The 13,094-nt window shown below is 42.2% G+C and overlaps 1 protein-coding gene across 9 annotated transcripts in view; it reads right to left on the bottom strand.

The window, feature by feature from the left end:
* The window catches only part of RAPGEF2 (Rap guanine nucleotide exchange factor 2), a 182,912-nt gene extending 170,171 nt beyond the window's left edge, over nucleotides 1-12,741 (bottom strand). For 6 of the 9 annotated variants that reach the window (XM_015624558.2, XM_015624562.3, XM_015624560.2 and 3 more), the window contains exon 1: nucleotides 12,599-12,740. In XM_015624558.2, coding sequence (XP_015480044.1) covers nucleotides 12,599-12,667 — 69 coding nt within the window. In that variant the 5' untranslated portion in view covers nucleotides 12,668-12,740. Of the gene's footprint in view, nucleotides 1-6,468; nucleotides 6,488-12,598 lie in introns of those variants that run through there. The other 3 variants (XM_015624561.2, XM_015624568.2, XM_015624565.3) reach the window with 2 other exon arrangements.
* Between the last annotated feature and the right edge of the window lie 353 nt (nucleotides 12,742-13,094).

The raw sequence follows: 13,094 nt of genomic DNA, 5'->3' as shown, positions 1-13,094 counted from the left end.
TTAAAATGAGAAATAACTGAAATTGGTTACTGTCTTTTGTGTTTTAATCAGTCACGTGTCGTGTACACAAAGAAATGCTTTTTAAAAGTTTCAAGGTGAACCAGTGTATGCCAGAGTCACAGCATGATACTGCAGAGCTGAGGATCTGTGTTTCATTGTGGAAAAATACTTTCTGTACAGTTCCTTTTGGGAAGGAGAGGGGACAGGACATGCCAGAAAACCACAACAAGTAGCATTTCTGGAGGAAGGCACTTCCTGACCTTAGCTTTCAGATAAATCCCAAACTGAAGACATCTATAAATAGAAGAAACAGGAAAAGAAATCAAGTAAGATATCAAATGTCACTTGTTTAAAGCAGAACTTTCCTTTCTCCTTAAAAGAAACTGTGACACAGTTTTCCTAAAGCAATACACAGTGTGCAAGCAGCCATGACTTACCAGCCTAGAGACTGGGCCCAGCTATTTCTTCATTATCTCCTGGCTCATTTTACAACCAATTTAGAAATATTCTTCACTAGCGTTCATAAGTAACATTCAAACTTTTCAACACACTCAGGCAACTTACCACAGACACTCAAAACCATTAAGTCACACTAAGTTTAACACATTATGATATGGTTGCTATACTTAATATACACGTCTCCTACTATTTTACGTGTTCTGCAGAGTTGGCAAGTTTTAGATTATTTCCTTTTGAAACTAAGATTACCCTGGAACAACCAGAGTAAGTGAAGTTATCTTGAGAATGGCATTTCAGCAGCTATCTAATAGCAGAGAGGACAGGCCAATATTTGGCTGACAAATTGTGATAAGTGTGCTCTAAAAATAAACAGCGAGTTATGAGGCACCAAATACCACGAAGCTGTGGCCATGGGGTTTTTTTTTAATATAAAATGGAAACCTCATGCAGTAAACCAAGGTGCCTTGTGAAGTTACTCATGGTTAACAGAAGTAATACTTCACCTAAAAGCTATTTATGAAGGCCGGGGTAACCATTAGAGCACCTGTTTCAGACAGACCTCCTTTGTTCAAAAGAAATGTAAGGTAACTCACATGCTGGAACGAGGGCCAACATCAACAGCAAATCCAACTGGATTTATGTAGGCTGTGTCACTATAAACTGTGTTACTTTCGTCATGGCTATATGTTCGTTTACTATCAAGCCAAGATGGATTGTAAGAAAGTGCCATTATTTTCTCTTCACTTTTAAATTCACATAAAATATTCATTCACATAAGAACATTAGACCTTAAACAGCAGTGTTTGCTTATCAAACCTGGTAAAGGTAGAAATCTGATATATAACAATTACAATGATGACAGACTCAAAATATTTGTACATTTTGTTTCAGAAGTGAAAAATAACATGTATAAGACACACTGTATTGCAATTTATAAATAAAGGTGAGTTTCTTTCCCACTCAGAAATAAATAAATGTGAAAGAAATTATTAGCCAAATCACCCTGCTCTAAGTGCTCACCTAGTAAGAAAAATACCTGATGAAATGACTAAGGCACGAAATTCAAAAAGCGCTCCAACAGGAGTTTAGAAAGGGAAAAATTACAGGATATCAAATTAACAATGCAGAGGTTAAACCGTAGCCCAAGGCTAGATACAATGAATGACTATGAGAAGGGAGAAGGATTCAGTTTGCCTGAGAATTCTGAAACATACTCCAGGAAGAAGTATCCTACCACAAAACTCAATTTTCCTTGTTTTGGGTTCTTAGAACCATTTTACAAAGCTAACAGAGTGTTTCGTCCCCTTTGTGTCAAGCATTGCGTCGATCACATTTTCCAGCAATATCCTATAGTCTAGAAGTTTTTCAATTACTGAAGTGATATTCCTCTAGAAGTCATCTTTAATTAAAGAGTTTAATAAGACTCTTAAAGAGGATTTAGGACTAGTGGAGACCAGCTATCTATCAATACTCAGTCTAGTAAAATACAAGCTAATAGCACTAAAATAAATGGCAGTCTAAAATACAGCAGAGATGGAACATACTCCTCTCTTCCACCTTGGCAAACACCTACAATAGCACTAAAACAACTATCACCCTTCCCTTGGCACTGTTACCTCGAGCCATTTCTAGCAGCTGAGCTGGAATTGTGCTGCCATCTGATAGTTGTTCAGTGGCCTACGACCAAGGAGTTGGCATCTTCCAACAAAGTCATCTTGAATTAAAACAAGTCATTGGCGCTAATTAGCAGCTTTCAGCAGTAAGGGAGAAGCCGTGACAAGGACTGAAGCTCAATTACTCTCGTTCCAGCAAGCGCCTGTTCCTGGTCAGCATGTAGCTGGCGGAGCCACTTCTGTTTCCATATCCATGGCACACGTGAAATACTTCAGTCTTCAGAGCAGACCACTGCAGGCAACTCACACAGACATCTGACCTTTTGTGCTTTGTGCATCTCTGTAACAAATCCACTGAAGACCCCCAACAAATCCAATGCACTATGCAGCTACGTGTAGCATAGGATCAATGGAGAACACAAAATGCAACTCAGACTGAGACCCCCACAACTACTTTCCTGTAACTCAGAGTGAAAACTGCCTCACTGTGTTTACCATCTGCTCACCAGCACTTTAGCAGTGAATATATTCAAGCTACTTAGTTACTGCACTAATTGAGTTTAAAGGGAGACAGCACCTGAACACCACTCATCATTAACCAGTGCAAAATCTTATTTCTTGTTTCATACTCAGAGCATGTCTATGAACTACACTCCCATTTATTTGTTCTTCTTAAGATAATATAATTTCACTCAATGATACAATTTCAAGCTGCCTTCACTGGTGAAACTGCCAGGTATTAGCCACCCTCAACAGGAAATCATCAAATCCATCATGATCAACTACATCACTTCAGCTTTCAGCATTTTGTTATGAATTTAGCAACTGGGATAAAAGCCCAACCACGTTATACACCTTTGCAGACATTCTGCTTCAGCAGCATCCAGCACCTGCTTTTTTTTCTTCCAGTTTTTGACTCTTCTTGGAAACTGCAGTTCCTCCAGAGTTGAAGAAGAATTCCACAGGGAGAACTCGCGTTGTGGTTTAGGAACAGTATTACCCAATTTAGCGTTCTTACGGAAACATTCCATAACACATGGCGCTTACTCACTCTCCCCTTCCCTTCCCCTGCAGCACGATGGAAAGGGGAATCGGAGGGACAAAAGGTAAAGACCACGAGTTGAGATCAAGAGATAAGAACAACTACATTTTAATTTTGCAAGTGATAGCATATAAAGCTCAAAGCTACTTCTACATAAAGCACCATCATACATGAAACACAATAAAATGCCACGACTTTGGAATACTGACATAGGTATTGATGGACTAAACAAAGTCCATCTTTTTTTATTACTATAGGTATGGCACCTTTAAAAGCTGCCTGAGCTACTGCACCCAAGTAGAAGTCAGCAGTAGGGTGCTGTGTTCTGGCAGCGCCTGCCTGTCCTACAGCACTGGCGAGGGAATTCACTTTGAACACCCACAGCACCACTGGCAAGGGACAAAAGAAGTCTGTAATGCTGCACAGACAAGCCTCTCTCTCTCAGTTCAAAATGTATCTAAATATTTACTGCCATGTATGCTGTGTATTCTGACATGCCTTCTGACAAATAACAAAACTCTGCAGAGCCATTCAAATCAGTGCTGGCCACTCACACAAGGCAATGTCTAACTGATTTCAGCAAGGTCATGTATTTTGAGGAAATGTTCTGTTCGGGCGGGGGAATGGTTTCCTGACAAGATTAAGCACTTACCTCAAAGTCAAAACAAAAACAATAGAGGGTACATAATTTAGGTATGTCCCAATAGACTTCACATACCAAATGGAAAAAAGGTGTACGTCTTTTAAGTTGCATGCCAATAAAATTAGGTGTCACTTCTTTGTTTTGCCCCCAGGAAAAAAGCCCACCAGCATCCTATTTTCAACTACTATACAACAAGCCAATCTAAATACAGATAAGATTCAGTATAACAACACAAAAAAACCCCAAAGCCCAGGCCTTAGCATCTTCCCTACCCAATTCAGTGAATGCAAAGGTAGCATTAAAACCCAGGCTTCTTACATTGCTATATTCCACTGGGGAAAAAAAACTTACAGCAAGAAACTTCCTACAAAGGTTTCTTTTGATGCTAATCTTCAGAACTAACAAAAATAGAAGATCTCTGTCAAGAAGCATCTCACACCCATGCCCCTTAAGTTAAAAACAAGTCTTATTTTAGGAAATTCATCAAGACTAAATAATGTCATAACATTACATCCAGTTTACTTTTTTTTATACTTCTAGACAGTGATTGGAAATGGAGTACCATATACTCTCTGGGAGAGGTTAAGCTATTTCAAAGGTTCCTACACACAACCATAAAAACTTATTTTCAATCTCTTGTATCACAGGTCTTCACACCTTCAGCTGCACCAACACAAACATTTGAAGCCACAATCTAAACTAGACTGAGTCTAGTTTTGCTTTTTTTAGAAAGCAAAAACCCTACTACACAATCTCTCAAAAGTAAGATCCTTTTCTTCTGTTCAGCTACAAGATCATACCATTATCCTGTGTTTACAGTAGCCTCACAAACAGCTGGACGGGCAGGAATGAGGCAGCAGAGAACATCAGCATGGGAAAAGAAGTGAGTGAGCAGCTTCGGTGGGTGCCTGGCATCCAGCCAGCATCAATCCACTACAACTAGCTTTGCTGCTAAAGCAATACGATGTACCACAAAAGATTGAGCCTTTGATTTCAGCAAGTCAAACCTCAAGCAGATATTGGTGGAAAACAGTCTTGTTTTCCCATCAACTGCTTACAAACCACATCTGTGTAACATTCTTTCTCACCCTTCCAAGTTTTGAGTTATTTTTTGTGTAACAGGGCAAAAAAGTGTTAATGACTAATTTCACATGGAAAAGGCTGCATCAATATTTTTTCCCCAACTATAGTAACAGTAAAATAAAGATGAGAAGACACCAGTATCCCTAACAATACAGAACTAAGATAATCTAAAAATATAAGAACAAAGATAATCTAAAAAACAAAACAACAAACTACTAAGCAAACAATCCACGGGTAATGGGAACCACCTTCCCTTTTAGAAGCCCAAAACGACTACATAATAAATGATCTCATTAAGCAAAGTTTATTTTAACTTTAAAACATACAAAAAGCAAGCAAACTGAAACAAACAGCTCAGTAAAGACAGTCAATAACAGGCATGCTCCACGAATGTGTCTTTCATGAAACTTAATACCCATTCTCAGGTAATCTACACTGACACAAGATGCTGTTTCATTGCTTTGTTCGTGTTTATCAGAATACACACAAATAAGAGAAAAACCAGAAAATCGTGCTCTCCACATAAATATTATTATCAGAATATTTCCTCAATTTTTATCAGTTTTGAAAAGCAAACTCATGCCCTTTTTTCTCCCCTCTAAAAACATTCAAATATTTTAATTTTTTCTTATTCCTTCGGTGTTTTGCTCAGGTAATGATATACATGCTGCTCTTTATTGTTGAGTAGAATTCCTTAGAACTGCTCTAAATCAAATATTTAATCACTCTTACTCAGGTCAGACAAGACAGACACACACAAAGAAACACATCTACAGCTCTATGGGTGTAACAGAGATACCCAGAGAGAACAAACAGCTAATTTTAACTGCAAACAAAGCTGTAAGAACAGCACTGCAGTAGGGCTCCTCTCTCTCCCTTGTCAAGAAAAGTGGTCAACTTCACCAACTTCAGAAAAAGGGAAGCAGAGCACCACTTCCATTTTGAGACTTATTCAAATACACCCCTTCATGCAAAATATACCCAGCAAATTAAATCTGCAACACTGGCTGCAGCAAGCAAGGCACGCAGGCTCAGCTGCCCTTCACAAAGCATCTTTGTAGAGCTATCTTTCTGCCAGTGCTCCTTTTGAATTCCCAAACAATACCTCGCAAAAATTAGATCTCCTACTGTGGGAAAGTTCCCAAAACACAAGCCAAAATATATTTTCTCATGAGGATACAAAAAACCCTCAATGAGGAAGTCAAAGTTCTTACAATGACTGTTCAGTGTACATATAGTTATTCTTGAAACATGCTAACAGATTAAGTAGCAACATTCTGATTTAGAGAAAAAAAATATTAAAATCAGTAAGATCAGTAGTTGAATAGAATGAATTGCTACTGCTAGTAGTTACTACTCAGTAATTTGCATAAGTATAGACTTTTAAAAACTTTTACGCATGGAGGCTTCTTAAAACAATGGAAAAACAAGAAACAATAACTTACCAAAAAAACCTTAGCTAAAGGATATTGTAATAAGCGTAAAATAAATGAATCATCTTTAGAGGTTACACTTAGATTATCTTTTTTTTTTCCCCCCTCAGGTACCAAGGATTCTCTGTGAATAAACATTCCAACTTCTCACTAAGGAAAAACATGATCCTGGAAAGATGCTTGCGTGTCACTTACTTTTGCTGACCTACACTTTAACACCCAAGAGCAATCAGTCCTTTTGGTCTCAGAAGCCCAAGAGATGATTTTGCTTGTTACTAGTTTTGGCAGAAGAGCAAGCCTATCCACGGCAAGTCTTGCTTTACCATAATCCTCCTCCACCAAATCCTCCCCTGCAGCACCACGCGCTACACCCCACACACCAGTGGGGTGGGTGAGGATGGGTAGGAGGGTCCCAGCCCTTCGGCATCACGGAGGGTAAAGACACATGCCCTGATGTCTGAACAGAACCTCAGGAAGAAAGTGGACAAAACAAGCTTGGACTGAGCAGAAGATCCCTGGGCTTTGGACCCAGCACTGCTCACTTCAGTACATGTCCTAGGCAAGAATGCCATGGAAAGGCTCCCAATTTTAAGTGCAGGAAAGAGACTGTGTCCACAAAGGCTGACAAAATCCTGCTCACAGGAACACACTCAGCCCAAACCCAGGGCAGACAAACACTTCTGCAGCTATTGCAGGGCAGAAATCAAAAGCAAACTCTACCAAACAGATAATTAATCAAGTAGGAAATTGCTCAGAGCTTATCGGCGCTAGAGTTAAACCCTCACTCACTTTCCCAGTTTCAAACCGGCTCGGATACGTACAGCTAACCGAGCTGCAATCTTCTGATGCAATGAGAAAGCACACAAGTGTTTAGGATAAGGCTTCTACTCAGCTATTTCTATGCTATAGGTGAAGGTTTCCTGATCATACAGAGGCATGTGTCGGCAAAATGCCTATCATTAAAAGACACAGAAACCTACTAATGCAGAAAGTACTAGCCCTATGACAGGGGAGAACTACTGCAAAATAAATTAAAAAGTCAATACTCCTGCCATTCTCAAAGCTCTTGGCCATGAAGATGTGAATGGCTATGGGAAAATACAGACACGAACACGCCCATTAGAAAGACTGGGAAATAAGCACAGTCTCTTTCAAAACAAACAGGATACTAAGCAGCCCATTGCTGTACATACCCTTAGCTTTGAAAATGACATGAAAATTGACACTGCAAGTTCAGAATCAAACATTCCAGGGCTGTTTCAACAGACTGAGATTAGAGAGTTCACAAGAAAATCTGAGCTATGCAAGGATTTTCAGCTTTACTTATCAGCCACAAAAAGATATATTCATACAAATAAGTTTGTTGGGCATGAAATAATGCTGCATAGTAACACTGGTTTAAGAAAAACATTAAGAGAAAAAAAAAGTACACTTACTTCCAAAATACATTCTCTGGTGTTATTTCTGCACTAAACAAATAGTCAAATAGTTGCTTTGTCAGGTAAAGGTATCACTTTTTCCCAATAGTTTGATTGGTTTTTATGCTCTCAGTTAAGTGCCGAAACACAGCAGGAAAAATCCCTATGGTTAAAGGTCTCTAGATACATTAGTCTATTTTAACTCATTTCATCTGTATCCACCCCCCTACTTACAGCCCAAGAGCCACAAAGCACCACTTAACCTACAGTTTTTCAGACACGTTCAGGGCATATTAACTATTTTGAACAAGTTTCCAAAACCCTACAGCATCTAGAGGTTTGTTGGGGTTTTTTTTTTTGGTTCAGACCAACTACGTTTACAGCTGACTTTATGATGGCAGTGAAGTCCACTGCTGAGCAAGAGAGAAGCCCAGATCAAGAGCCAGCAACAACCTTTTTTCATTAAGCTGTGTTACTAACGATGGTCCCAATGTTAACACAAAACATAGCAGGCTCATGACCCCACTTCAGAATTAGTCACTGCAGTCAGCAGAAAGCCTGAATACCACCATGGGAAGCACAGTTAGGACCCTAATTTTATTGGCCAAATGGGCTCCCCAGAAAGAGACAGAACATCCAGCCTTGCCAAAGTAAGGCTGCTCATGAATAACCACGTAACAAAGTCCTGAGATGCATTATGGAAAGACCACTATATCAATGCAAAACAACCAAATACCAGGCACAGTCCTTTGCTCCTCAGGACTACCAAAAACCAGCAGAAGAATTTAGCAACAGAATCAGTTCTCAGCATTATATTGCTGTTAGCAGCCTGATAACAGGGGTTATCCTCCTCTGTAAATGCTCACCTCAAAAAGATGGCAACAGAGTAGCATGCTGACAGTGAAGAAAATCTGAAAGCAAAACTCAAGCTCCAAAATATTTTTATTTCTCAAAGGAAAGAAATCTCAGATAAGCTCTTCTGAAAAAGATCATTTTAGTCTTCTCATGCATTTGATATACAGACACACGATCAGCTCAAATTTAAAGACTAAATATTCTTTTGCTAGACTCACATATAAAATGCTTAGTTTCTCTGATCCCATTAAACTACACAGCCTTGTATTTATTTATTAACAGATCACTGTGGCAAGAAGATGATGTTCATTTCTGGCTTATCTGAAGATTGCACACAATCATGCTATCACTGGTTACAAGTATAAAAATAACACAACTGAGGAACAAGCTGAAAGTTTATTTGGAAAAAGCATAGGTACATCCTATGATTAAAGCACTTTTCCTCTCAAGTGTTCAAGAAGGGAGTATCTACTTAACAACAGCATCCTGTTTAGATGTCTTCTGACATTAAATGACGCATTAGTATCAAACTAAGGGCTACTGTACAGCTCTCTCCTCCGCTCTGGTCCGATGCTGTTGTATCTCTGCTCTTCATTACTGCCGTGTTGAACTGCCATCATGTACCGCACCAGCAGTTTCCAGAAACAAACCTTAGGCATCTAACATATATAAGGCATACATTCAAAAAATTTCTTCCTGCAGACATCACCACATGGCATAAAAACAGCGAACAGTATGCAGAGTTTCTGAAGCAACTAACTATTCACATACCATGCCATGCAAATGAGTTGTTAGGATAAAGAAAGATCAGGGCTCAGTTTCTCTTGTTTGAAAACAAAAACAGTCCTATTTTTTCAGACCACGCTACACCAGTATAAAACTGCACGCTTTCTAAAATGGCCTATGATGCCAAAAAGAATTTGTTTTGTAAAGACTTAAAGCTGTAACAGTCCACGCAAGAGGACGTTAGGAGAGAAAAAAACTAGATTGCTATTACTCACAGCTTAAGGGCATAAAACCATTTGTAATTTATGAACATTTAAAAGCTAGATTCCCCAAAGCAGTTAAATTAACTTCCTAGTTCAAGTCTTCAAAGAGAAAATGAATCGTTTAATACATCAATTAAAGAGAAGAGTTACACAACAGGCATGTTAGAGTGCAGGCCACATATATATCCTTTCCTTTTTCATTTTCTTTGGCCAACAGAATATTGAGTTGTGAGTTACAAAATTCAGGAACACTCTGTAAAGGAGGATATACCAAAGAGATATAAAGTTATGAATTTATGGAAGCAACTGCAGAATACACTGTTTACACTGAAGAAAAAAAAATTCATCCCAGTCCAAAATTACCAAGAGATTTCTGCATTACAAAAGTTCATGCCAAGTTAAGTTTGCCATCTCCAACAATGTTTATCAGACCTACTTCTCGAAGTTGTACATGCTGGCTATCATTCTGTCACTCCTCTCCTCTGAGCCTGCAGTGAAGGCATGGTGCCAAATTTGCACCCTGACAGTCCAGGGTGAATAGTAATGTCAAACAGATATTTACCTCATCATGATTTGGGAGAAGCTGAGCCCCAAAGAGTTTGTTAACGTAAATAAGAAGCAAATATGCTACCAACATACTTCTCTTGCTATTTCCTGTACTGACATGAATATGATAAATGTATTTTCTCCTTCCAACCCTCTCTTGACTTTAAAGAAGCCTCGTGACTTTCCAAAGGCCGAAATTAAGTATCTATCTTTTGGAGATAGCATAGCAAGGACAGGAAAATACAAGTAAAGAGACAATAAGTTACTTTAAGGGAAGAAGGAAAAACAAGGTCTTTGTACCTTTCTATATATTTTTTCCTTTACACATAATAATGAAAGATGATATGCATAAGCATATTTCTTTCAAATTCCAATACTGTTGTAAAATAAAATCAAGCTTCCTGAACAGAGAACCAGAAAACTAACACAGACAACTCAACATAATCAATTTACAAAAACAGCTACCAAGTTTTCTGCTGCAAGCCCAGTCTCCCTAGCAGCAACAGGAGGGCACCACCAGTTTCAAGTATTTCCACTGCTAACATTAGCACATTAGCTTTCCCACATATTTGGTCTGATCTGTGGATTATTTTGGGCCAGTGTCAGTTTCATGGATTTAAGGGTGGGCTTCTTTTCCTGTGGTGATTGCCACAGCAGGCTGCCAGTGTGCTGATTCGGGAAGTTTCACAGCACTAACGCAGTCCTGGTGTTCCCAATTTAGCTCTCTGCTCAGTGCCCTTCACTGGGCTTTATCCCTGCATTTGGGCTGGATTCTTCACTGCGTCATTTCTCACTTTCTGCCTTTTCGTGTTTCCTTGTTAGCCCTCCTGGACAACAAGGCCAACTGGCAAGGATATGAGAAAGTTTAACAGTTCACATGGCACAGACCATGCCACAGCGGAAGCATCATCCCCCAAACCCAGCCTGGTGGCCCCACAGCCTGACCTAGTGGTTTCTGAGCATCTGGCAGCACCTCTCCTCCCAAACACCCCACCATGTTTCGATAACCATGTCCTGAGGCTGGACACTACTGGTAGGCTCTCCCAGCTGGAATCTATGCCTCTGCCAGTCCAAGTGACCTCGCTACGAGTTTGCGGAGAGTGTCTTCCCCAGGAGAGAGAACTCAGCCTCCTTCAGCTTTCACAACACTCTAAAGGGCTGGGTCCAGCACTGAAGGCAAACAGACATTTGGGAAAAGGTCAAACAAGGACAGAGAAACAAGTTTAGCACCACAAAAACATGTTCCAGAAGCAGCTTCCTTTTTTTTTCATAAAAGAAAAAAAAAATTTAAAAAATAGAGCTGCCAAAAAGGCACGCCACATACGATGCCTGTGCAATCAGTATGTTTTTCCATGCAAAGTTTCATTTTCTCACACATATTCCATGAGCACGGGGATAAAAATAACATTACCACAATGACGTATCTATAGTAGGAGGAATGACTTATGGGTGCTGACCGAAAGTCAAGGTTTCCTCTTTGCCCCAATTTGAAATCATCACCAGCCAGTCGGACGCCTGCCAAAACAATCAGTAACAGCATCTCTTCCCCAAAACCCGAGCACAGGGACTGCTCAGAGAGCAGGACAAGCCTTTAGAAAATAGGACAGATGGCATTACAACTCCAAGCAAAGTAACTCCTTGTATCATTAGCTATTGAACCGCGGCTTGATGTGGGGATCAGTGTAAAGCTTATTAGTCTTTAGACAGTTGGCAGCAACAGCCACTGCAGCAACCGTTCGGGAGCAGAAGGAACTCATTCACTTTAGTTGTTTTTCAGGTCATGTTAAGTCAAAATGTTTCTGTACGCACTCCAGTCCCCAGCTTAACCTTTCTCAGCCTCTCTAAGCGCAACTACGCTTACGAACAGCTTCAACTCACACACTCCTCTGACAAAGAGGGCTCCAGGAGCCCGGCGCAGGTATCTAAAAAATTCCTGCCTGGTGCCATTGTGTAAGGATTTCACCCTACTTTGGAGAGCAAGGACTTGCCAAGAATACCACTGACCTCAGCCCCTACATTATGAAACAGCGCTGCCAGCTCCAGCCAGCTCTGTAAAAAGTAGGGATTGAATTCAAATCCTGAGCCACCCGTACTCCGGGGCAATAACAAAACACACACACTCACACACGGTGGGGAAAAAAAAAAAAAAAGGGAAAAAAGAAAAAATACACCACCAAAAAAATTATACTCTAAGTTCATTTTCTTTTTACCGGAAGCAACCCTCAAAAAACAAACCCAGCTGGCGTTTCTCCCTCTCCTTCCCCCAGAATTAGGGAGTATGAGGAAAGTTGTCGCGTTAATGCGCGCCTTCCCTTCCCGGGAGCTGCCGACCGGGAATTCGGCGCTGGGGAGCTCGGCGGGAGCAGGGAGGGGGACAGCCCCGGCCGCGCCGCCCCGGAGCGGGGCCGTAGGGCTCCGGGCTGCCCCGGCCGGGGCTGCGCGGGGCGGGCGGGGGCAGCGGGGCGGCCCCTCCGCCGTGCGAGGGAGCCGCGGGGTCCGCGGGCAAGGGGCGCTTACCTGGGGGCTCCGCTCCGCCGGGTTCTTCATCACCGCCTGGCGGAAGCTGTTATCCACGTAGGACGCCATCGCGCCCCTGCTGCCTCCCGCCGCCGCCCGGGAGGCGCTGGGGGAGGGCGGCCGCGGCCTGGCGCTGCGCGGCCGGGGCGCTGGGCGAGGAGCGGGAGGCGGCGGCGCGCAGGCACCGCGGGCTCAGCAGCGCCGCCGCCCGGAGCTGCAGGCGGCGGCCGAGCCCCGCCGGTGGCAGCGGCGGCGACAAGGGCTCGGCGCTCCCTCTCGAGCCGGCTCTACGCCTCCCGCCGGCCCGCTCCGCCGCATCCCCCCGGGCACCGTCGTCGTCGCCTCCTCCCTCCTCTTCCTCCTCCTCCCATCCGGGCTGATGGGGGGCTCCGCGCCCGCCTCGGCGACGGGGAAGTTGCCGGCTCGGGGAGGCGGAGCGGCGGGGGGCGGGCCGGGGCGGGCCGGAGGAGGGAAGGGGGGGGCGGGTCGCCGGGGG

This window comes from Parus major, chromosome 4 (genome assembly GCF_001522545.3).
Source record: "Parus major isolate Abel chromosome 4, Parus_major1.1, whole genome shotgun sequence".
Classification (NCBI taxonomy): Eukaryota; Metazoa; Chordata; class Aves; order Passeriformes; family Paridae; genus Parus; species Parus major.
The sequence above is the reverse complement of the archived record's forward strand: the minus strand, read 5'-3'. Positions and strand labels throughout refer to the sequence as shown.